Source organism: Ammospiza nelsoni, chromosome 6 (assembly GCF_027579445.1).
Source record: "Ammospiza nelsoni isolate bAmmNel1 chromosome 6, bAmmNel1.pri, whole genome shotgun sequence".
Lineage (NCBI taxonomy): Eukaryota > Metazoa > Chordata > Aves > Passeriformes > Passerellidae > Ammospiza > Ammospiza nelsoni.
In genome coordinates, this window is record NC_080638.1 from 52703404 (window position 1) to 52728172 (window position 24769).

At 45.3% G+C, this 24769-nt stretch overlaps 1 protein-coding gene across 5 annotated transcripts in view; it reads left to right on the forward strand.

Moving 5' to 3' along the window:
* The window catches only part of EVL (Enah/Vasp-like), a 120982-nt gene that overhangs the window by 90596 nt on the left and 5617 nt on the right, over positions 1 to 24769 (forward strand). For all 5 annotated transcript variants that reach the window (XM_059475066.1, XM_059475065.1, XM_059475068.1 and 2 more), the window contains exons 4-9: positions 11219 to 11282; positions 14372 to 14433; positions 18499 to 18728; positions 19381 to 19502; positions 22470 to 22530; positions 24521 to 24587. In XM_059475066.1, the coding sequence (XP_059331049.1) occupies positions 11219 to 11282; positions 14372 to 14433; positions 18499 to 18728; positions 19381 to 19502; positions 22470 to 22530; positions 24521 to 24587 (606 nt within the window). The remainder of the gene's footprint in view (positions 1 to 11218; positions 11283 to 14371; positions 14434 to 18498; positions 18729 to 19380; positions 19503 to 22469; positions 22531 to 24520; positions 24588 to 24769) is intronic.

A 24769-nucleotide genomic window follows, 5' to 3' on the forward strand; every position in this document is an offset into this window, starting at 1 on the left:
GAGTGGCTCTGATACATTGCTCATTATGAACTTATTCCACCTGGGTTTCACCTGGTGTAACCATAGGTAACTTATAAAAACTTAGAATTTTTATTCAGCATGTTCTAAAAGTCAGATATGAGATAAAAGACTTAGCTGCTGAGTTCAGTGGGTCAAAATACCAATTGATCTACACCAGAGCAGTGTCACCGGAGCTATGGAGATGCACCCCCTAAACCAGCTATGAATTTGCTTGAGGAGTAGATTATTAGGCTGTGTGAAGTCCTCAGCAGACAGAATAATGCAAAGGCAAGGAGAAAGGAAAGAAATGGATTAAAGGTGATAATGCAGAGGTAGAGAGTGAATAAATATTCTGTTTAGCCTCCTCATAGAAAGTCTCCATTAACTTCAACTGGATTCCCTCTGGAAGACTTGCCACCCTTAAATATAGAAGAGGAAAGTGATTAGCAGGCAAAGAGGGTGAAGTGTTGGGATCAGAGGAGATCAGGTATGATGGGATGATAAAGAAAACATTTAATAGTAGATGGGGATTTTAAGCCATATATACACATCTCTGAATCCATCTTGTTCACACTTAATTTTAAGACCAGTGCTCAACACTTATCACTGAACCCCTTTGACTTCAGAAGCTACCACTGAATTTGATCCTGCATGTTCAACAGCAGCCATTTTTCCCCCAAAACAACTGAACTTTCTGCTTAGTCACACTTTGCTTTTATTGTAATTGCTTGCATGTAGGTGAACACAGGGAGTTCTGATTGGGGCAGGAGGCAGAAAATGCAATTCCTTTCTTCCACAGCATTACGTGCAAGCCCAGACAATGAAGTCTGGCTTCAGGCACCCAAGTGTTGTGATAGGTGAGGACAAGGGTCCCATTAAATATTGAAGTGGCCGGGCCCCCGGTGCTGCTGCAGCAGGGGATTGATTACACCTGCTGAAAGCCGGTCTGGGGCGGGCATGCGGGGAGCGCGCTGCGCAGGCTGCGGCCGTGCTATGGTCAGCAGGGAATGGATCTGGCACTGCTTCTGCCTCTGCCACTGTGACTGCACCGTCCTGTGCCGCATGTCCTGTAGGTGACGGAAACCTCCCCGCTGCCCTGCGTGCCGGGCTCCCGCGGGAAGGGGGAAGGGATGCTCGTTTTTGCATGGAGATGGTCTTCGCTTGGAGATGGTCTGTGCCGCCACCTTGCAACACTTACAGTTGTAGCTCGTTGATGGATGGTTTGTCTTCAATTTACTTTTAATTCAGGCAGGAGGCTGAGATAATATTTGTGAGAAATGAGGCATGAGGCCGGGGAGATGCAGGCATTAGTCAGGGCTGTTAAATCAGGAGAGGTCATTACAGCAAGAATGTGGGATGGTGACTTCTGAGTCAATGTGTTGGATTGCTGCTGCTCTTGCTTGCTAGTGAATAGCATCTGTACTCATGGGATAGATAATGGTTTTAAAAACCAGATATTAAAAAGGGCAGCATCTTATACGTCCTATAATTAATGGGATATTTGCCTATTTTTTTTCTCCATAATGACCTACCTGTGACTGTCAATTCCTGTTAGCTCCTCTGGAAATGAGGATTTGCAGAGATGAGTTGGGTTACTCTGGGCCTTGCTAGTTAGTGGGATTTTTGCTTTTTTTTTTTTTTTTTGTGAATGGGATCAGATGCTATATTTGAATATTTTGTTTTTCTGTTGAATTTATTTAAGACTGCGACTTAATTATCAAGGAATCCTGCCTATTTCTAATAATATTTTTTCACGTGGTTTGTTGGGGTGTTTTGTTGTTTGTTTTTTTTTTCAAAAATCCCAAAATATATCTCCATTTAGTTGTGTTTTGTAGAAAAATCCTCCTCTGTCCAGTACTGTTACCCAGGTACAGATACCCATCATAGTTGCCTTAGAGCAGTGGTGGGAGTTAAATCTTGGTAAAATGGATCTTGTCTGGATCTTAACCATTAACTAGGTGCAAACTGTGTGTTTATAATATGGTGTTTTCTATGTGTGCATGGTGTTCAATGCATGTAGGGGCCCTGCTGTTCTCCTCGTGCTGGAAAATCCTGCCCTGAGGGATTTACTGTCCTATCAGTAGGGAAACAGGAAGGAGATGCTTGAAAATAGAGAGCCTTGCCTTGCAAGGTTGTATGTGGAGATAGGCCAAGAATAGACCATGCTGCTCTTGGTGCCCCGGGTGCTGCACCAGGCTACAGTGTGTGTGTGTATATATATATATATATATACATTTCTGATCTAATGTGTCATAAATCCTATAGTTAAGCAAAACCAGAGATGATTTTTGACCAGTGATGTGTGTAAATATCAGCTGATTGAACTGCTGCCCGTGCTAGTGGCCGCGTTCTTTTCCCCTGTGACTTCAGAAATTTTCAGAAATTCAATTTCTCAAAAAAAAAAAAAAATCAAATTTCTGCTTTTTATTTGATGTAAAGAAATGTCAGTGTGAAGTGGGTATAAACAGGTATATGCACTTACTTGGGTGCAGAAATACACAGACTCTCACTGAGCTACAAGCAGATAGCTTCAGTTTCACAGAACAGATGTGTGGATGTCTCTTTGAGACATCCAAGGGAAAGTGGTTTCTGAGCTCAGCAGCACTCCTACTGCAGAGCACAAGGCCAGCATTGCAGTGTCCCTGTCTCTGCTGGGACAGCACCTGGCAAACTGGTACTGGAGTGAAACATTTCATGTCCTCATTAAAACCAAATTCAGGAAAATGACTTTGCAAAATAAACCATGTCTTTAGTTGTTGTGTTTTGATTTCCACTCTCAGCTTCTTTGGAGCATCCACTGTTTGAACGCCCATGCAGTAGTGAGGTGCCAGCTTCTCAGGATGGCCTGTGCTCTTGATTTTAATGAGATTCTGATGGTATTTGGTGTTTTCTTAAAGCTCCAGCACTGCCTAGAGGCACAAGATTATGAGCTAATCTTCACCTTTATTGAAAAGTTTCAATCCTGGATGTTCAGGAAAATAGGCTTGATGCACATTCTGAAAAACAATCAAGAAGAGGAGGGAACAGAAGTGCTTGGGGGCTTGTTTACTTGCTACTGATTATTGTGGGGTTAATTCACTTTATTTTGTTTTTTTAAGCTAATCTCATGGTCCTGAATTTCATAGGTTACTTTTTTACTTCTGTCACTGGTTGATGACATCTTCCATTATCTTTCCTGAGTGTGTTTATAAAGCCACCAATATTGAAATTACACCCTTAGAAATTCAATGATGTCTTCTTTTTTTTTTCCTTTTTGTAATGATAAAAAAGTAAAACTACTCTTCCTATACTATTCTATGCACATAACATTTTTCTCAGAGCCAGAGCTGGCTCCCCTAAGAAAAGCAATTGGTCATCAGCTAAGTTGGATGCTTGTTTATCATGAAACTGCCTGTGGAAAGAAGGCTGTAAATGCATCAGAGCCCCTGCCCCAGCCCTGCCAAGGAGAGAGGTGGGAGCAATCCCACCTGGGGCTGCCTGGCAGGTGCTGCCTCACCCACCTCAACTTCAGCAATGCATAATTGAGCCATCACTGAATGAGTTCCCTTTTGCTCAGAGCTCAGCTCAGTAAACAGAGCCCCCCCTGGGATGCTCAAGTTCCATCTTTTTCTGTCCTGCATTCAGTGTTGTGTTTGCTGGGACCCCCGTGGCAGGAAGGAAGGAAAGATGAATCTGACTCCATGTTCTCAGAAGGCTAATTTATTATTTTATGATACTATATTATATTAAAGAATAGTAAACTGTACTAAAGAATACAGAAGGGATACAGACAGAATGCTAAAAAGATAATGAAAACTCATGACTCTCTCCAGAGTCCTGACACAGCTTGGCACTGATTGGCCAATGAGTGAAAACAACTCACACCAGAAACCAATGAAACAATCTCCAAACTCATCCCACATGAGCAAAACACAGGAGAAGCAAATGAGATTATTATTGTTTTCATTTTTCTCTGAAGCTTCTCAGCTTCCCAGGAGAAAAACCCTGGGCAAAGGGATTTTTCAGAAAACGTGAATGTGACAATTCACCTTGCCAGAATTTCTCTCTGTGTCTTGGAGAGCCAGCACTGCACAGGTCCTGGCACTGGGGCCTGAGCCACGTGGGTGCGCAGCCACCTCCTTCCCGGGGCTGCCATCCTCACAGCCAGGTGCTCAAAGCCCTTCCTCTGGAAATGGGGAACCAAGGTTCAGCCACTTCCCCTGGCCAGGCAGAACTGCAGCTTTCCTTGCTCACCTTCCCCTACCCCAAAAACCTCGTGCTATTCTAGATCAGTGTGTGTTTTGAGCTTCCTGTCAGAGCTGAGCTGCTGGGAGGAAAATAATTTCCAGTTCTCACACAGTTCTTATATTTTATGTTGATCAGATAAAATGCGGGGAGTCCCATCCCTGAACACATGGGCTCCCATCCCTGTTGCTTGCCCTAACTATGGGGATGCAGTCCCACCACTGCAGGCTGCATTTTGGGGGAGATGCTGACCCAAATGGCCATGGAGCCACCTCACTGTGAAAGGTTTCCTGTTTGCACAGTCACCTATGTGTATTTTTAAATTTTGTTTAAAGCTGGTTGTGCTGTTTCTCATCTGAGAGGTAACCCAAGCTGTGCTGCTGAGCTGAGGCAGTGGTGCTGAGATAAATGCAGCCAAGCCATGTCCTTCACATATTTACTGTGACCCCTGCTGTCAGAGTGGAGTTGTTTGCAGCAGGAGCTGCTTTAGCACTTTCTCTTCTGTATTGCATGCAGGAGGAAAAAACCAGTTTTCTCCACCAGCTCAACCAAGACACAGGCATGAAAAACCGCCAAATGCTGTGCCAGTGCCATGATGAATGAACAGTGAGGATTGAACAAGTGCCATCATATTTTATGCAAAATAATGGAATTACCAGCTTTAGCATTTGAGTCAAAGGCACTGGTTTCATGCTGGTGTGCTCAGTAGCACTTCTGGTGAATTGAAGATGGTTTCTTTCTCATCATCTTCCAGCACTGGATCTTTGCACAGCCTTTTTGTTTCGTAACTCCCCTCTGGCACTCATGTCTTCCATCCTGCCCAGTGCACATGCACAGCTGTGTGGTTCTGCATGTGGGGACCCTTGCAATTCCCTCTGTTGATTTTTTCCCGAAAAAAAAAAAAACAGGAAGAAAAGGACTGTGCACATCATAAGCACCTGTGCATAAGTCCTGGAAGAAGTGTGAGCTAATGCAAGGGCAGGGCATTCCTATGTTAAATTCAAGGCTTGTTTTTCCAGATCTGTCACTGTCCTTAAATCTTATCTGCATCAGAAAGTTCAGCATTGAATGTTAAATAAGTTTTTAGTTCAAATGAACAGACTTTATACAGACCCCCTGTGCTCACACCCTTATTTCACCTAAGGCAGCACCTTTTTCATGTTAGATTAAAGTAATCTCGAGGTAAAAGATAAAAGCAAAGCAGTTGCAATCCTGGGAATGGGGCTTTTAATAGCTTCTAAGACAGGAATTTCTAGAATCCAGCTGAGAGTTGGTACCTGGTAGACACTGTTCCTTGTCCAGAGTGATATAAAGTAAATTCAGGTTATGTAAAGCATTGCTGGGGATGATTTTAAGAGGATGTGTTTTACTTTGCTCTGCCACAGACTTCCAGCACTGTTGGTCGCCAAGGAACAAGGAAGGGAAGTAGAGAAGGTTTTCTGGCACTGAGTTGGAAATGCTCCTTTCCCTGCACTCTGCTTGCCTCAGGTCAAACCAAATTTGGTCTGCATCAGAATAAGCATGCCTTAGGTGACCTTTTACATGGTTTTGACTGTGTCAGTAGCAAATCTCACCTGTAGGTAAATTGATGCAACCAAATTTTATTTGTGCAGACACCACCTGGGTGTAATCAAGTCGCTTCTGCCTCATGGCTTAATTAAGGCTGATAAAGTTCTTTGCAGTTCTCAGAGGAGAAGTTTGGTCCATGTGTAAATGATGTCATAGAAGGTATTTAATGTACTCCGTTAAAATGCTGCTGAGGCACCCAGCCTGTGAGTAACACTCTCTGAAACTCTGTTTGGAGTTAATGTTTAATAGGAGCGAGACAAGCTGCCTGAAAGCAGGCTCTGTGACACTGTGCTCCCTTTGTGGGGTGCTGCTGCTCATCAGACCAAACAATGAAATAAATAGGGCAGGAGATCTTTCTCCTTTTTAATGCCTTTATTAAAAATCAGCTCGGGTGGGAAGAACCAACAGATCCGTGCTCACGCCACTGCTGCTCCCAGAAGTGGCACGGAGGAGGAGGAGGAAAATTTCAGCTTTGTCCACTGGTCTGTGGGCAGAGCTGGGAGTTTCGTCCTCACGAGAGCACCAGGAGATTCCCCATTTTTTGGTTTGATATTCGAAGTTCTCTGTCCAGCCAACATCTTTTAGGTTAGGGTGAGGGGTAAAAAGGGTCTAGGCGTACACTGGATTCTGTTCCTCACGTCTAGACATCACTTTGATCTGTCAATTCCGTGTTGGCTCGTTGTTTTTAGGGGGTTTTGCTAGGTTTGGTGAGGGTTTTCTTCATTTGCATGCCAGCCCCGATGTCCCTTCCTCTTCACCTCTGGGTGCCATCCTCCAGAAAGCAGCAGGGGGATACTCGACAGAAGGGGGAATCCTTAACCGTCAACAACAGGTAGTTAACGAATACGACAGGTGGTTACAGTAAACAGTTAGAGCTCCACCCTGGCAGCAGCCAGCCCAACCCGTGAACTCTGCAACCTTTTTAAAAATGGGCAACTCTTCTACTCATAGCAAACAAGGTAGGAGCAGGAGGTGTGGATCCCAGCCCGGTGTGACAGCAGTGCCATGGTGGCAGTGTGGCTCTGCAGGGAGCAGTGATCCATCATCCCTCCTCTCATCCTTCAGCTCGCCATGGAAAGTCAGGTCAGCCCGACCTGCCGGGTCACCCAGCCCGAGCGTGGGCATCCTGCTTTATCTACGGGCTCTATCAGGCTAATTAGATGGGTGCTTTGTCCAGGATAATTGTCTCTGCTAATGAGTTTAGGGGAGTGTCAGCAGCACAGCCGGTCACCAGCACTGCTGTTCCCGCTCCGGTGTGGCTGTGCCGGGACAGCTCCAGCTCGGGCAGTGCCCACCAGGCTGAGCTCCTCCGGGCAGGGCCAGGTGCTGAAGCGCTGACAGAGCCTCGGCAGCAGCAGCGGGATTGCCCAACAGCGGCGAGAGAGCTAAAATTACAGACAGGCTGTGAATGGGGAAGTGGCGGCGGATGGGGACACGGAGCGCTTCCCGCTCTGCCTGGAGCGGGGACAGCAGCCACCGATGTCACAGCCCCACGGGTGTCACAGCAGCCAGGTGTTAGGAGTAAAACAAAAGGGTTACCCACTTTTTTAAAAGGTTGCGGAGTTCCAAGTTGGGCTGGTTGCTGGCGGAGGAGAATTCTTTGTTAACTTCATGTTGTAGTCACCTGTTAAGAGTCGGTCGTTGACTCCCTACTGTTGGGAATTCCCCTTTTTGTCAGTACCCCCCTGCCTGCTGCCAGGTGGATGACCCCTCTGGACAGTGAAAGGAGGGGACACCGGAGGGCACGCAAATGACCTCGGAGCCAGCATGCCATGGGAAAGCCACCCCTCCAAACTTAACAAAAAGACCCAAAAACAACGAGCCAACGCAGAATTAAGAGATCAAAGTGATGTCTGGAGGTGAGGAACAAAGTCCCGAGCCTGCAGAGACGCTGAGACCCTTCTTTGCCCCTCACCCTAGAGCCAGAGCCCTGAAGGTCAAAACAAAAAAGGGAACAAGGGATTTCCTGATGCTCTCATGAGGATGGAACCCCCAGCTCTGCCCACAGACCAGTGGACAAATCTGCACTCTTCCTTCTCCGAGTCACTCGTGGAAGCAGTGGTGGCGTGAGCGCGGACCCGTTGATTCTTTCGCCAGAGCTGATCACTTTTAATAAAAGCATTAAAAAGGAGAAAGGTCTCCTGCCCGTGTTTATTTCAGCAGCCACGGATGTCACAGCCACCCATGGATGTCACACCTCAGTCGTGGTGAACCCCAAAAATCCCCTGCGCAGCTGAGTCCCAGCATGGGTTTGCAGACCGGCCCAGGCTGTAGCTGAACAGGGCCGATGGGATTAGCATCAGTCAGAAATGCTTCCAACAGCTGATATGTTGGGGTTTTATGACAGAAAATGCCAATTTATTTGAAAGATATTGCTGTTGGAAAGAAAAGCTTTGCAGAAACTTGTAATCTGGAAAGATTTCCTCTGTTCTTGTCAGGATAAGCAGGAGTTTATGTCACATTGTCAGAGTATAAACAATGACAGATCAGACCTGATGGCTGAACCAGTCTCCCATAATCCAAGTGTTGTGGAATCATCAAACAATGAGGGAGAGCTGTCTGTCTCCCTGACACCTCTTTTCCCCCAGACATCTGCTGGGGGTTTGTGTGTGTTTGTTTGTGGTTTGGGGGTTTTGTATTTTTTTGCACAAAATCATGTTTTTCTCATATGTAAAACAAAAATCTTCGTTATCATGAATTGAAAGCCCGTGTGTATTTCTAATTCAGCTCTGACTCTGCAGCCTTTCCTTAGCCCACCACTGTCACCACACTGGTCCCTAAGCACCATGGAGCTGTAGGAGCTGCAAAAACCCCAAGCAGGGGCTGCTCCCATTCTGTGTAATGAATGAAAGTGTGTTAGTAGATTGGACCTGCTGTGTGGAAGAAGCCCAAAATACCGGCTGCTCAGAGAAATAAACGAGTTTGATACTTTTTTTTTCTAAGGGTGTGCAGTCAGCATTGCTTGCAATTGTAGCCAAGGTAAAAGACGGAGCAGAAACATTGCTTGGAGCTTGTCCAGCAGGAGAGAAAGGATGGCATTGTTCCTGTTAGTCCGTGCCTTCCTGGCACTATTGGAAGCTAGAGCATGGGTTTTCCTTCAGGAACAGCTTTGTTCCTGGTGTTTGGCTGGTTTTTTTGGCTGGTTCCAGACGTGGACATCTCTGTGCAGAGTGCAGGAGCACATGGAAATCTCCACACCCGCATAAAGCAGTGCCCTGTGCCAGGAGTTCCCCCTCGCTGTCTGCAGGGACAGCTGGGCAAGGGCAGGGTGGCTGCTGGGGTGGTTCAGTAGGAGGGGAAAAAATAAACACGGAAAACATCTGTGTGCTCCCAAAGTCTGCCTTCAGCTGAATCACAAGATGCTTCTATAAAAGCCTGGTTAATTATTGCAAAGCAACCAAGCGAGGAAACACAGACATTCGCAGAGTATCTCCTGCCTTAATTAGTTGCTAAAAATGTGGCTCCCGGCAGCTGTGGAGCTGCAAACGGGTCAGCAGCAGAACTCTTTCTCCTGGTCACTGTGCTGAGAAGAACTCTTCTCTGTGAGGCTGTTCCCGAAGGCTGGCAGGGTCAGAGGCAGCTCATGGGCAGCCAGAGAAGCATGTTCTAAGGAGGGTGGCGTCACCAAGAGCACTCACTGTTCACGTCTGCTTCTGTCTGAGAAATACCGAAAAATGTGGAGGGGAATTAAGCCTAGAAATCCAGTTGGAGTGAAGCCCCTGAGCCTCGCAGCTGCCTGCTGTACGTGCACCGCAGAGCATGCATGTGCAGAATGGAGCATGGAATTCATCCCTGCCCTCCTGGCCGTGAGCTGGGGCTGGCCAGGCTGTGAGCTGTCCCTGCCTTCCTCACCTGGGGTTTCTGAGCTCTTCCTGCACCTTAAACTCCTTTCACAGAGCCGCCTGCTGGGTGGGTCCCAAATATTTGCTAAATTTTTCCCTGAGGCTTTCTTCCCAAAACAATCACCCGCTTCCCCACGTTCATTATTGCGTGTGATCTTTACAAAATGTGGCATTTCTGTCTAAATAGTTTGCCAAAGACCTATGATAAACAGCACTAAATTGTCAGTCGTGAGTCATTAAAGTGAACTGTCTTCACTTCATGCCCAATCATAGGATATTTTTAAATGTCAGAGCTTTTGGCTTAGTGGTTGTCACTGGCTTCATTTTTGGGAGACCCAAAATTGGAATACACAGGCCTGGTTTTCAGAAAGTTCTGCGTACCCTTACTTCAAATGTTTGTCCTTAATCACATTTCAGAAATATGCACGGTTTCCTCAGGATCAGTCAATGCTCTGGAATTTCTGACTACGATGCGTTTCTGCCATCTTTCCTGTTTTCACATTTTCTTAATTGGTTTTCAGATAGCATTCAGCCTGGCAGTAGTACATAAAGAATACAGAGATAAATATGCTTAACAATTTGAGAGTGACATATTTAGGTTTGTAAGTATTTAATTCTGATTTGCTCTTGTTGGATAACTTTTAAAAGCGAGAAGTTTTACATTTGAAAATGAAAAAATAAGGTAGGCATAATAATTTCTTGCCCAATTGATCTTCTTCCCAGTTTATCAGGAAAATTGCTGTTGGATTTAATAAAAGTCATATCTGTTTAATCACAGTGAACCCCACCTCCTCAAATGAATGGAACAATCCTTGTAATAAATGCAAGACCACTTATGTTACCAATAGTTATTTTTATTTTCAAAATAATTGTTTCTTTCTGAAAATGGCATGTAGGGTCAGTGTCCTTGATTATATATCTGAGAACAGAAATGATCAATCAAGAGAGGAGATGTGACTTAAATGGTCACATGCATAGTCAGCTTTTGTTGGTGGATGCCAGTGAAAGCTCAGCTTGACGTGGATCCCCCAGAAACAGAAGACCACAGCATTGTAAAAAGAAAAGTCACCTTTGAAAAAGCCTTGTTTAATTTTGCATCTCTTTGCACCTTCCATCAGGCAGCTTTTGATGCCAGTTCAGTATCACAGTTAGCACAATGTGTGCTCCCAGACTCCGTGGGGCACTTGAATTTCTGAGCAAGCACAGAATAATACCTGGAGGATGGAGCTGAACCATGTCAAAGCTAAAAATGCATCCCAGTGCAGTGGGCTGTCCTTCTGCAGGACAACTTTGAAACACTGCAGGCCTTCACATCACCCAGGGATTAGTGTGTAATCTACAGAAACCATGGTGCCAAGTTTCTGGACGCATCTGCTCCCACATTTGGCCCCTGTATTCTCCCAATGTACAGGAGTCCATGATTTGTCTAATATGAAAAAAAAAACTAAAAAGAAAAAAGAAGCAAAGAGAAGACAATAATGCTTGAGGTTTATCTGTCATACTAAGGTGGAGAAGCAATCTGAGTGGCACTGTTTTTTCATTTACTTTCTTTCTTAATAGCATCTTCTCATTTTTGTCTGTAGGTCCAGCTGCCCAGCGCCAGATCCAGAATGGTCCATCCCCAGATGAGATGGAAGCACAGAGAAGGTGAGTTAATCAGCTGTGGCACAGTCCTAGTTTGTGTCTTGGTTGAACATGCAGTCCTTGTTCACCAGTAGGCACTGCTCTTTTCACTTGTACATATTTTAAGCTGGTTCTGAATGTTTTCTAATTATTGTTAATGATTCTGTAATGACTGTTAAAGGGTGAAGTGAGCCAAAGTTCACACTTTAGGTAAACTCTTTGCTAGGTAGGTACTCAGGAGTCTTCTTGCCTCCAAAAACTATAGGGAAAGCGAAGGGAAACTCATTTCCTGCACCTTTATGAATAACTGTGAAGGATCTGAGATTTAGTCAGGATTTACCCATGACTGGGTCAGCAGTGAGGATATTTCACCTGAGATTTACTTTGGGATAGCAGAGATACCACAAAGGTCAGAGAGCCTGTGTCCGATATCACACAGGGCAGGAGATATTGCCTCTCCACTGCCTTCCTGAAAAACCTGATCCAGCTCTTCCTTCAACCAGTGGAAGTCACTCATTCTGCATGTGTAATTCAGGCCTCCAGTTTGGATGTGTATTCTGTACATTTAAAATGTGAGCAGCTTAACTATGTTAGAATAAAAAAAAAAATTATTTATTCTTTTTTGTTTGGAGAAGTAAAAGCCCTTTGGGTTGGTATTATTTGACTGCTACAGGGCACATGGCCCTAGGAAAGCTCCTTTTGCTCCACTGGAGTGGAATGAGATGTGCCAGTAGATGCAGTTAGATATTACAGCATCTGCACTGGAGGACTTTCAGCTTTAATTATGCTGATGCATTCTTTAAGCACAGAGCAGCCCAATTTTAAGCCTAGGGTTTTTTTAATAAGCAGGAAGGAAATTAAGTTATGGTTTCTACCCTGAAAATTTGTCTATTTAAAAGGTTTTTTAAGAGATATTTGCACAAATGTTTAAAGAATATTCTTCTTAAGTCAGAGTGTAATTTGTCCTCTCTTGTACTTTTCTCCTTGTATACTCCTTAAGTAACCTTGTGCCAATCCCAGGCTTTATTTAGTTCAACTGGAATAAATTTGACTTCCTAAGACTTTAAGAACTTCTCCTTTTAGCATGCGTGGGAGGGTGCATTTGGCACATGTAAACAAGGGCAGAAAGGGCTGGTATGAACCCCAGTGACTCCAATGGCAGTGGCTAACCCTCCTTTGGATTTCTGCACCCTGCACCTCAATCTGTTCTGCAGCAGCTCTAATGATTTGGGGGTGTTTCACCCATATTTCTTTCCTGTTCTGTCAGACTGGAATATTCCAGGTTGGTTCTCTAGATAAACCTAGGATTTCCTCCAGGTTTAATCAGGAAAGTGTGTGTATCAAGTTGTTCTTCATCATCAAATTTTGCTAATAAATGCCAAGCTAAGGTAGGGGACAGTATGCTCAGGAAATTCTTAGTACGTGTGTTAACAATTGAAATTTTAGCAGTGCAGGTGATGCTGTTGCATCCATAACAATCAAGAAAGAGTTAGGGTATGTATTGAAGTAAAGATTTCTATTTATTTGGTTTAAAGTGTCATAGCTTAAATGGCACCAGTTGAATCAACCAGCTAAGACTTTCTCAAAAGTCATTCACCTTTGCACGTATGATCATTTTCTCAGAAACCTGCAATATTCTAGAAATTGCATGGATTGCATGTTCTGAACATAAAACCACTTTAGGATTGATCCCCCCATAGCAAAATAATGTATTTTCCTTTACCATATATTGAACTAGGTATGAAACACAGAAAATTTGTTTTGCAAATTGAAATAGTCTTTATTTTCCACATTGGACTATTTTTTATTTTAAAAGCTTCTATTGGTATATAAATAAGACAGAATTGCTTAGCATTGCAGACTCTGGAAAGTACAAGTAAAGATGTAACAGGGAGGTGTCTTAAAATACTGTGCAAGGAGTCAAAATAGAAATGCTGCTTAGAGCTGAGCTTGCTTTACTGTACAAAGTAAAGCAAGTTGAGAAAAGAGAAAACTGCACAGTGAAGACTGGTCTAAAGATAAATGAAATTAATTAGGGCCAATTCGACCTAGAAACTGTGGAGGAAAATAGTAATAAACTTCATTACCAAATGCTATGGCAGGCTGAATTCAGAGTTGTGCTTTAATATTGTTGAGATCTGTAGTCCATGTCCCTGCACTTGCCGAGGAGCCTGGCAGGCAGGCTGGTTTCCAGCTGTCAGGTTTTTGGAGGAGCGCAGGGAGGGTGGGTTTGTGGGTTTGTGGCGGGGTCAGGGCCATCCCTCCCTGCAGGAGCAGTGCAGCGAGCAAGAGCAGACTCTGCTGATGGGCCCTTGGAACTGCACATCCCTGCAGAGCTGTCCCAGCCCTCCCTGCCGGGGCGGCTCCGCACACACCGGGGCTGGAGGAGCAGCAGCGCCGAGCTGGGATGGGGTTTGCAGGGGCAGCACAGCCGTGCTGGGGCTGCCAGCTGGACTGGCGGTGCCAAAACAGGCGTGGATGTGCACCTGGACAACAGGGGCTTTGTGCAGTCAGCACCAGGACACAGATGAAGCTTTGCTATATTTACATTCTGATATGTTAGTATTCTACAAGTGCTTTGGGCTCCTGATCCATCAAAGATTCTGGACTGTGTCATTTTGAATATTTCCTTCTCTGGAGATATTCAAAAGCTGTCTGGACAGAATCCTGGGGACTGTGTCCTCCAGGGGATCCTTCTTGAGCAGGGAGGTTTGACCACATGGCCTCCAGTCCTCCCTTCCCACCTTATCCAATGTGTAATTCTGTGATTTTGTGTGGGATGCAATGCTCACACACTTCAGGTTAACAGAATGCATGTTTGCTGTGCTCTGCTGTGCATTGGGCACTGTCCATTCCTTGTGCAGAGCCCTGAGGAGTTATTTTAAGTGGATCAACCAGCCCCTGCAGTGTCCAGTGCGTGCAGGGCCATGTCCTGGGTGTTTCCCAGTGTGTGAACTGGCACTGCTGTGGCCAGGGCGAGTGAAATCAGCCCCAGCTCCATCTCATGGGGTCAGCTCTCTCCCCAGACACACAGTGCTTCTCAGGCTATAAAGTTTCTTCTCAAAATGATAAGGAATACCTAATGATCAGGGCTTTTTTCCTTGCTGTTTTAGACAAGTGATGGAGCAACAGCAACAGCGCCAGGAATCCCTGGAAAGAAGAACCTCTACCACAGGCACGTATCAAACCTAGCAGACACAGTCTGCCCTCCCTGACTGTCTCCTCTTGCTGCGGGTGGGGTTTGTGGGGTGCTGTACAATAGCTAGACTGCTGAAAGGGGTTATAGTTACAGTTACATGTTAAAGATTAGATTTCCAGCTAGAGACATACATGCATTTGGGCATGGTTGTGTTGTTGGGCAGGGGCTCAGGTCTGAGGCGTGCAGGTGGAGCTGGGCAGGTTTTGCACTTGGCAAAACTTGTACAGCTGAGGGGCATTTTAGGTGTACCAAGGGGGCCTGGCCATGCTTCTTCCACACCCTGAGGAGAGCAGGAAGCACAGCCAGCACCACGGCGACTCTGTGTTTCCAGAGGATGTCAGCACAAAGGGATTGATGTGCTGGATGTGCTCAGGCACTCCACATTGCTCTGCAGCACAAAACAAATTACAGCACAGAGGAAGATGCAGCTCTAGATGCTCTTCACTGGGGATTTTGTGATCATGAAGTCTTCTTTGAACTTAATGGAAAAAGTATATATATTTAATGAGCTTACAAAAATCTTCTATAGCATATTAAGTTGCGCTAAACTGAGAGAAGAGATGGCAGGAATAGTTTATAGCTACAAAGTATGGCTTTTCCTCCTTGAAAGGAGGCAGAGCAAGCAAGCCAAGATGGCCATCTTGTGTTTGGGCTTTGGATTTGGGCAAGTTTTTTCAGTTAATCTGGCCACATAAGGGAAATGTTTTTCCTCAGCTGTTAAACCTTTTGACTAGAAACCAGCTCAGACACACACACACACGTCTTTGGTGACAGAAAGAGTTGGACTCTTGTTTCAGCAGAGGTTAGTGTGCTGTTTTGTATAGGGAACTTAGGCAAAATCCTGCCTTGGCATCCACAAGGAATGGGACATGGGGGCTGCTGGCTGTTCCCTCTGTGCCTGCAGGGTGGCCACCTCTGTGTTCAGCCTGTCCCTTGCACCTGTCCCCAGTGCAAAGGTGATGCTCGTGATCCTGACTCAGATTCACGTGGGGTTTGGAGGAGCCTTGCTGGCACCAGAGCATGCAGCCCATCCCGTGCTGCCAGGGTTCTGCTCTGCACACCCCTCCAGTTCTGCTGAAGGCTGGAAATCCCCAAGGTGGTGCCTGCACCATCTCCTCTTGGCTTTGTTTGAGTTTCTGTTTGCGTTTACTTCACGGTTCCTTTTCCTCCGTTCCACTTTGCCTTGGTTTCGTTCCTTCCTGCGTACCCACCTTATTCTTTTGTCTTTTCTGTTCTTTTAGTTTCCACCCTCCAACCAAGCCTATGCTCTCCCCCCTCTCATCCCCAGTCTCCTCCTCCTGCCTCTGGTCCCTGCACTGCTCCTGCCCCTGGTGTTGTGCTGCCGCCCCTGGCTCAGGCCAGCGCTGTCTCTTCAGCACCCGCTGTCCCCGAGCCCGCTGCTGCTCAGTCCCCGTTCCTGGCCCAGGGGAGAGCCAGAGAGCCCCCGCAGTTCCTGCACAGGCACTCGGCCTCCGAGCTGCCAGCAGCCCCGGGCTCCTCCCCTCCTCCCTGCCCAAATGGCAGGGCTGTCATGCCAGGCATCAGGAGAACCTCGCTGTCTCCACCGCCTCTCCATCCTCCCCCCTTTCCCTCTCACCAGCCTCTCAGGGGCTCCTCTCTTTCCTGCTCTTCTCAGTCTTCTTCTTCCTCTGCCACAAATGCACCATCTCTGCAGAGGAGTGATGTCCCGCAGCCTCGTGGTCCCACCATCCTGCCCGTGATTCCTGTCCCACCTGACAGGGTCAAGGCACCCACAGATAAAGCAGGGTGGGAGACCTCAGCAAATGCACCCCTGAACGGCCGTCCTGAGGAACAAATTGCTTTAGGCCCCCCTGGAGCCCAGGTGAAAAGTGTGGATGGGTGCTTGTTCCCACACCTAGGAGCTGCACCCTGCTCCCCGCTGCCCACCATCGCCAGCCCCCCCAGCTCCTCCGGCCAGGCTCCCTCCCCATCCTCCCATTTGCCATCTTGTCCTGCCCAGCCGTGGTGCCAGCCCGTGTCACACTGTCTTCCATTGCCTCCCCCTCACGCTGCTGTGTCTGAGGTGGCTTTGCCCAGGAGGACCCCTCCTTACATGACATCATCAGCCATTGCCCTCTTGAGTAAGTACTGACTTTGAATGAGTTGTGACATGTGTAAAGCCTCAGCTGTCACCTGTTCAAAAAGCCTGGTTGGCACTGCCCCTGACCAGAAGAACAAGGGCTGAGAGACCCAAAGCTGCTCCTGCTGCTGTATGTGATTTCTGAAACTGGGGTGGAAAAATATCAAAATCACTCCAGACTAGTCCAGGGACCAGGCAAAAAGTAAGAATTACAGAACCAGAACCCTGTAGCTGGGTTGTTGCAATGCATATTCCTACGGTATTATCCCAGACTGAGATTTTTGTCATTCAGCAGAATCAAATTGTTTCAAAGACCTTCATATAGAACCTATTTTCAGCTGGGCCAAACATAGCAGATGGGCTCTTCTGAAGCTGAAGGCCAGGTCTGTGGTAGGTTTCTTGTCTGTGTAGGAATATTGGTAGAAGTTGTGATTTTTACTCTTTTTGTTAAGTGGTATTTCTGTTACAAGTGAAACGTAGAGCATGAATTTTGATTAAGACAGCCAGAATTCCCTGTGGTTGTGCAATTTATTTAATTCAGGAAACTCTGTTCTTGGTATGTATAGTTAAACTATGTTCTTGCATGTATAGTTCTGGGCTTGTCACTGTAACTATTCCAGCAAACCTTTCTCATTGAAGGCAGATCAAGGGCTGGGCTTTGGGTTTGGCCACTTTGAATATGGTCTTGATTTCTCATGCCTATCTAAAATGAAGCCTGTGGAGTGAGAACAATTTGCAAGCAATGCAATTTGCAATTCAGAGCATATGTTTTGTGACTTGGATCTATTTAGATTTATAACCACATATAATGCTAAAGTGGTGTGCCTGGAAAAGGAGGAAAACTAAGACATTTCCTTTTACTTTCTGCTAAAAGTATTACTGTAACCAGTGGAGGCTTAGTCCTTCAGCTGATGCAAGTCCTTGAAATCCACTTAGTTCAATACAGTTATTTTAAACTCACATCACTCCATTATTTTGACTCAGTTCAATTTTTGCCTGAGGCTGCCCTCTAATTAGGTGGGTGTAGTTTTGCAATTACAATTAAATATACCCACAATGAATTACTAACTATTATGTTCATGAACGAAAGAGGGCTTGAAATGTTTAAAGTATTTCTAACAGCAGCTATGGTTCATTTCAAGAATGGAATTGGGAGTGTGAAATAATGGCAGAAGTAACCACAGAAATCAGGCAATATTATAAGAAAAACTAGATAAGAAGAAAAACAAGCTGTTAATGTTAAATATGGTTTCCAGATATTTCTCAGACAAAACCCACCTGTCTTTCAAAGTAACACTGAACAGCTGAAGCTGTGAATACATACCTAGAGCAGCCTGTTCTGACAGTGTGCATGGTGAAATACCCTTGGGGAGGTGTTATTTTTTCAGCTGACCTGTTACAGACAGGTGAAACACTGCAATGGAGTTACCACCATCAGCCCATCCAACGAGCTGCTGCTGAGAGGAGCTTTGCAGAACCTCAGGGTACTTGGAACTGGAGTCTGCAACTGGCTGAGGCCGCACGCCTTCTGCATGACAGAAGGGAGGATGTGTCACTAGCCCACAATTCTCCTGAAAAGCTGATGCCAACCAAAGTCCATGGAGTTTATTATCTCCATATAGAAAGCTGTGGGAGAAGGAGAAGAATGTGCCACTAATGAACTGGGAAGCAGTGTCTGTGTTCTGATTCTGACACAGAATGAAACATCAGCCCAGCCAGGGAGGAGAGGAGGGAAAAGACTGCCAGTGACAGGGTCTCTCAGGAGCACAAGACTGTAGCTGGCTGACCATTGATACAAGCACCTCTTCACATGCTTGGTGCTCCCTTGCATCAGCCCCTTGTCCTGGAGTCAGGCCATGGCATTGGGAGTGGGACGTGACCTTGTCTATGGGCTGGAGGGGATCGTGCTTCACACCTAATTCCTGTTCTCTGCATTTCAGGCCCAGCACTTCCTCCTGGCCACCCCAGTGGTGCTGCTGTGATCCCTGCTTCATCTGGGGGGCCCCCACCTCCGCCGCCCCCCCCGGTCCCTCCGCCGCCCATGGGAGCTGCGCCGCCGCCTCCGCCGCCGCTGCCGGCGGGCGTGGGCCAGGGCGCCGGCGCTGAAGATGGGTCAGTGTCAGGGCTCGCAGCAGCTCTGGCTGGTGCCAAACTGAGGAGAGTCCAGCGGGTAAGGAGGTGCCACTGGGACCCCACAATGGGCTCTGCTCTGCTGCAGGACAGCCTGGCACAGCTTGGTGTCATGGTCTGCAAACACACAGTGAGACATGGTGGAACATACTTCAGCCGACCATAGGGTGAACCTCTAAATGGGATTTTGCAGTGCAAATGAAGCTGAGCAGGAAATGTTGGGTAGAGTTTGCTCTCTTCAGAACATAGGAGTTAGCAAATGGCTGTGACTTCTCACATTGCCAGGGTTTCACTACTTCCACATAGTCCACCATTGTACTATGCATTAGTGTTTTCACTTGTTTTAAGTGGTTAAAACTACACTATACATACAGAAAAAACCAGTGTAGCCTGTTGAGGTCTGGTCAGTAGCTATCTACTTAGGTAAAGGTTGCTTAACCATGCATAAAAATAATTATGAGCAAGCAGCACTGTGGGTTTTTTAATAATTTCCCCATATATTTGCATCATCCAGATCTGTCTTGGTTTCAGTAATATTCCTGTGGGTCTTCCTCCCAAGGCAGAGCACATCCTATCTCTGGTTTCAGGCCGTGATTGTGATTGCTGTTCCTAACACTTGGGAAAACTAATTATTAAGGGTGTGGTTGTAAAGCAAGCCTTTCATTAATTCCAATCTTGATTTCTCTCTTAAGCCAGAAGATGGTTCAGGAGGGTCCAGCCCCAGTGGGGTCTCTAAGAGCGATGCCAATCGAACAAGTAGCGGAGGAGGCGGAGGAGGACTAATGGAAGAAATGAATAAATTACTGGCAAAAAGGTTTGTACTTACACCTCTAGTAAGCCCCATGAGATCTGCAGCAAATTGTGGAACAAGGCACTGTCATTTTTGTGGTTAGCAGTGGGTGTTTCCTTGCGATTTGACAGGTCCTGCAGATGTTGGTCACCAGTATTGCCCAACTTCTAATGCGAAAGGTGTTGCATTGGAAAATAGGCTGCCTTTCCCAAGTGTTAGATGCTATATTTTTAGATCTAAGTTTTTTAAACTTGCAAATAGTGAAGGAAAAGGATAAATAAAATAATGAAGGGTAGGTGAAGCTATAGGGTGCACAGAGATGGAGCTTTTAAATAATGTTGTCTTAGTATAAAGACAGTTCTCAGCTCAAAAGGTCTGATTTCAACTTTCCTCCATGTCCAGTTCATTTCAGAAGCAATTCTGAACATAGGCGGTGGATTCTTTGAAAATCCTTGTTAAATCCTTTGAAAAGTACTAAATAAATACACAGCACTAAAAAGTTCCCTGCAGTATAAAATAGCAAATGGATAATTTTCTTTCTTTTCAGAACTAAAATAGCTTGACAGCTCTTAATAAATTTTAGGGGTTCTTGGCCTGCTCTATAATCAAGAATGACCTTCCCTAACTGGAAGTTGTCTACAGGCAAAGTAAGGTTTGGTGATGCTGGGGTAACTAGCTCTGTTCAAGCAAGCAAGCTGGATGGGCATCTCATGTGTTTGGACATAGAAATTCAGCACTTTGTGTGGTCCTGGTCTAAAATGTACTCCAGTACAGCTTTTGTCAGTAGGATCTTGTGTCTTCAGGTATTTAGAGTGGAATTTCCCTGGTATCTTGACAAAAGCACTTGCACTGCCATAAGCATTGTGCTACCTCTACTCTGAAAATAACTGAGCTCCAAATCCTTTCCCAGGGACCTGATAGCAACAGAGTTATCCCCTAAATTTTGCTTCACAAAGCCATGGAGGTACCTGGAAATACACAAGTGCCATTCAAGGGTGCAGTCTGGGCACATGCTGTTCAGCTGATACTGAGAGGATTTCCTTTGGCTGCAAATTCCTTTTTATGTGTGATGACATAGGGAAAGGAAGAACCTGGCACTGTGTTTCAGATTGCCTACTATTATCAGAAGGTAAAAAAATTATTAGTTTGGTTTTAAATTGAGCATTTTCAGTACAGAAATCAGAGTTATGAGCATGGGATCTCAGGGGCCCTTCTCTGAGCAGTAAACCCCATGCTCAGAAACAGGGAATATGTCTAATGCTCAGTAACTAATGGAGGAAAACATTTCTGGGAGCTGAGATGCTATAAAGTACCACTCTCTAGATTCAGTGGGCCCTGTGAGAGCAGCCCTTTGCTTCAAGACTAAAGTGCAAACAGAATAATGAACCCACAGACCACTGTCACTCTCAGCCCAGTTAAGTTTGTTGCCAGACATAAATCTAACACTGGTCTCTCACCCTGGCAAATATTTCCCTCACTTAGATTTATAATAATTACAACTTCTTTTTGTTTGAAAAATCAAGTAAATATTAGAGAAAGACAAAAAAAAATTACTGATTTAGTGAAATTATTAATGCAATTAAATGTATGAAAATAATTCCCACAGAGCACTATGTCCTACAGATACATACTGCTCAGTTTGTTCAGTTTTTTGTCAAATTTTAATCAAATCCTCCAAGTTGTGTATCCAGTGAGGCCTTTCTTAGTGCTTCCTGAGATATTTTTTTTCCTGAGTTGAATTTTGTTCACTTCAGAACCAAGACTAAATGAAAAACCTGTCAGATTGGTGTTTAAAAAACATTTGCTAAGGGAAGTGTTCACAGGTGGATAAGGGTAAAGTTCAGCACAACCAAAGTCCACGTGGAGACTTGAGCTGCAGTTCCCCTAATGGTCTAAAATGGGAAATTGGATTTCTAGGGCCTCAGCACCTGGCCCACTGGAGTAATGTTTATTTAAGGGCTTAAATAGGGCTTAAAAATCAAGAATTTGGTTTTCTTTTCATCATCCAGTTTGTCTAATACCTAAGAAGTTTTATCATGTATTTTTCTAAAATAAACAACTAACATCTTTGTTTACTGTCATGTCCAGTTTCCCCAGTGGATGAATTGCAGCTCTTTGCCACTTACTCCTCAGAGAGTTTTGGCCCTCCTTGGGAAGCAGAAATGAGTGTGGTTCTCAGGTCCTCACTCAGCTTCTGCAGGCAGCACCAACACTCCCGGGACTACAAGGCTCAGGAGCTCTGCTGCCTTTGAAGTGATTTTTAGACAAAAATGATCTCCTGTTGTTCACCAAAGGCACTTGGAAACCAGGTGGATGGGCTGGTTTCCTGATTCAGCCGGAGCTTTCCCACCTGGAGGGAAGAAGGGGTCTTGGCTGAGCAGAAATGGTGCCCAATCTCTCCCAGTGAGAGTGAACCTGGCTTGAAGGACTTTCTGGACAGTTTTCCCATCATGTGGGAGCACTGCTTGAGCCCTTTCTCTTTGCAGGATCGGGGATGTGGGATGTAGGACAGGTGACAAAGTGACACTGGAGCTGGCTGCCAGCAGTGTTGTCACTGCAATTCCCACCTGAGCCTCCTGCTGTGGCAGGGCTGGTCCTCAGAAGCCCCTGAAAAGGGATGAGTTGTTCCTCCTGCATAGGACCCAGGATTTCCTGAATCCTTGAGAGATGCCATCCTTTTCTCACCCAGTTTCATACTCAGCTTTGCTTCCTCCCTCTGTTTCATCACATTTCTTTATGCTCCACACCCTGCATGCTCCTTCCTCTCTTAAGCACCACCTCATAATTTTGCCCCTCTCTCTGAGCTGTATCACTGGGATCTGAATTCTTCACCTCCACCCCAGCCCTACACAACCAAACACATCCAGCCATTGTTATGTTCCCTGAGATGAGCTAAAGAAATAGTAACTCCCACCCAAGCCTGAATCTTGTCTTCCTGTGAGGGTTGTTTCTAGAGGGTTGACTGTGTCCTATCTCCTTTTCTTTGTAAAGGAGGAAAGCAGCGTCACAGTCAGACAAGCCAGCTGACAAGAAGGAAGAGGAAAGCCAAAATGTAAGTGAAACACTCCTCCCTCCCTGCTGTGCTCTTGCAGATTCCTTGTAAGCCAAAGCCCTGTGCTCATTCACTGTCTGGCAGGCAATAACTGCAGTGCTGATCCAGGGATAGATGTGCACATTCTATCCAAAGCCAAATGTAACTGCTCCCGCCTTTCCTGGGAACAGCACCCTACAAACAAGAGCAGCTGTTTTATTAATATTTCATTCACTGTCTAAACCAGGTTAATGAGCTCTATTTCATGGTCTAATCCCAGTGTTGTAGGGAGTGAGAGGTTATTGCTCTGTAAGAAGGTGCACTGAACCTTCTGGCAAGTTAACTTGAGATAAAGTTCATGTTTCTTATTTTATATTTGAGGCTTGAGCTAAGCTGAAGTAGACCATCAGCCCTGCATCTAAATTTAGGTTTCCAGACTCCATGCAAAGCAAGAATCAGCTCCCTTCAGACCCCAGAGTGCACAGAGAACGTGCCTGGTGGAAGAAGGGAAAATTATGTATTAACCATTAGATCATGGTCAAAATATGTGACCATGATAGGTACACTAAACTGAGATAGAACTTGGACAGCTTTGGGGAACTTTGATTTCCACAAAGTGGAACATTTCTCTTCCACAAAAGCAATTATACAAGTGGTTTTATTTGACTCAGTCTGTAGACTGAACTTGATGCAACAACTCTGAGTCCAACATGCAGATGAAAACACTTTTCTACCTGTTGAACTGGTAAAGTGTGGAAGATCTTTTCTGTTTTAGGAGAGGGCAGGACTTGCACTGTGTCCTTTCCAGTGTGGTGCTTTTCCAGGCTGCTGCTCTCTCAGCATTGCTGTTGCTAGCCAGTAGCCTTGTGAAGGCTTTCTGCCACAGCTGCAAGGTCATAGAGCATTCGGTGTGCCTCATATCTCCTGTGGAAAGATGTTCTCTCCAAAGCTATTCAGTAGGAAGTCCATTAAAACAATCTAGGTCTTGCCCCAAGCCAAAAGGTTTGTAGGAAGAGCAGGGATAAGCACTTTTCACTGTTCAGGGAGAAAAGCAGCTATTTTCTGCATGTTGTCCAAGGCATGCTTCAAGCACGGAATTTGCCCGTTGAACCCTGTGTGCAGCCATTGCTCTTAATCTTGCCCCAAAACTGGTTTTGAACCATACACTTGGAGATGAAAGGCACCATTTAGCTTCTAAAGGCACCATTTAGCTTCTAAATGCCAGTCTCTGCTTTCTGTCCCTTATTCTCTCTTGCTGAAAGTCTACATTAGTTTATATCACCAATCAAACTTTTTAATAGCACCAATCTGTTTACAAAAGTAGAGAGCATCTGTTTAATTCGTATCTTGAGTATATTTCATGTTCTTTCAAACTGGGTGCAATTCCATTTTACAATGCAGAGCTGATGCTTTACCTGAGTATGTTTTGAGGGTTGCTAGATAATATTGTCATGCCAAATATATGGATGAATGGTTTATGATCTGTCACACATAAATCCAAGATAAAAGAGTCCAAATCTCTGATGAAGTGTTTAGTCTTCTACTTAAGAGGAGTACTGATTGATTAAGTTACATTCTGTTAGTACCTGACTTCCTCTCTCTGGTACTGCTGGCTGTCTTGGGGTGACAGACTGGGATGTAGCAACAGTTCCTTTAGGTGGCTCAGTTTCCACATCTCAGAGAGTTTCTAAATTTGGGAAGTGGATGGTTTGTATTTAGGCAACAGCACTTTAGAGTGGTTTCACCTGATTTGGTATATAGAGATAAGAGTGGTTGAGTGTAATCACGAAAAGGTGTCCACATTAACTAAAATAAAAAAGGATGTATTTTTCCATCCAGTGTGAGAAAGTTAAAGTTTAAATGGCCTTGAGCCCATACCTTGGCAACAGTGCCTGTTGGACAGGGAGGAAACTTGCTTTTGTACCACATGTGCTGCAGCTGCCTCCAGAGTAGAAGAGGACTCTGCACTTCATCCCTAAAACTCAGTAATGTCCTGTTTGTCTCTTTGTAGGATGATGCTAGCACCTCTCCTTCAACCAGTACACGAGGCTCTGCCCAGCAGCAGCAAAATTCATCAGGTATTAATTAAGTTGAACTATTGGCATTGTAGTTGTCTTCTTAATCTAGTCTTTTCTACCACCTCTAGCCTCTGGATTCATTGTCCTACTTCTGAGTGCAGAAACTAACAGTAACTCACAGAAAAATTACCAAACACCTGTGGTTTTAAAAACTATATTCAGCAAGAAATTATGACTTTTAT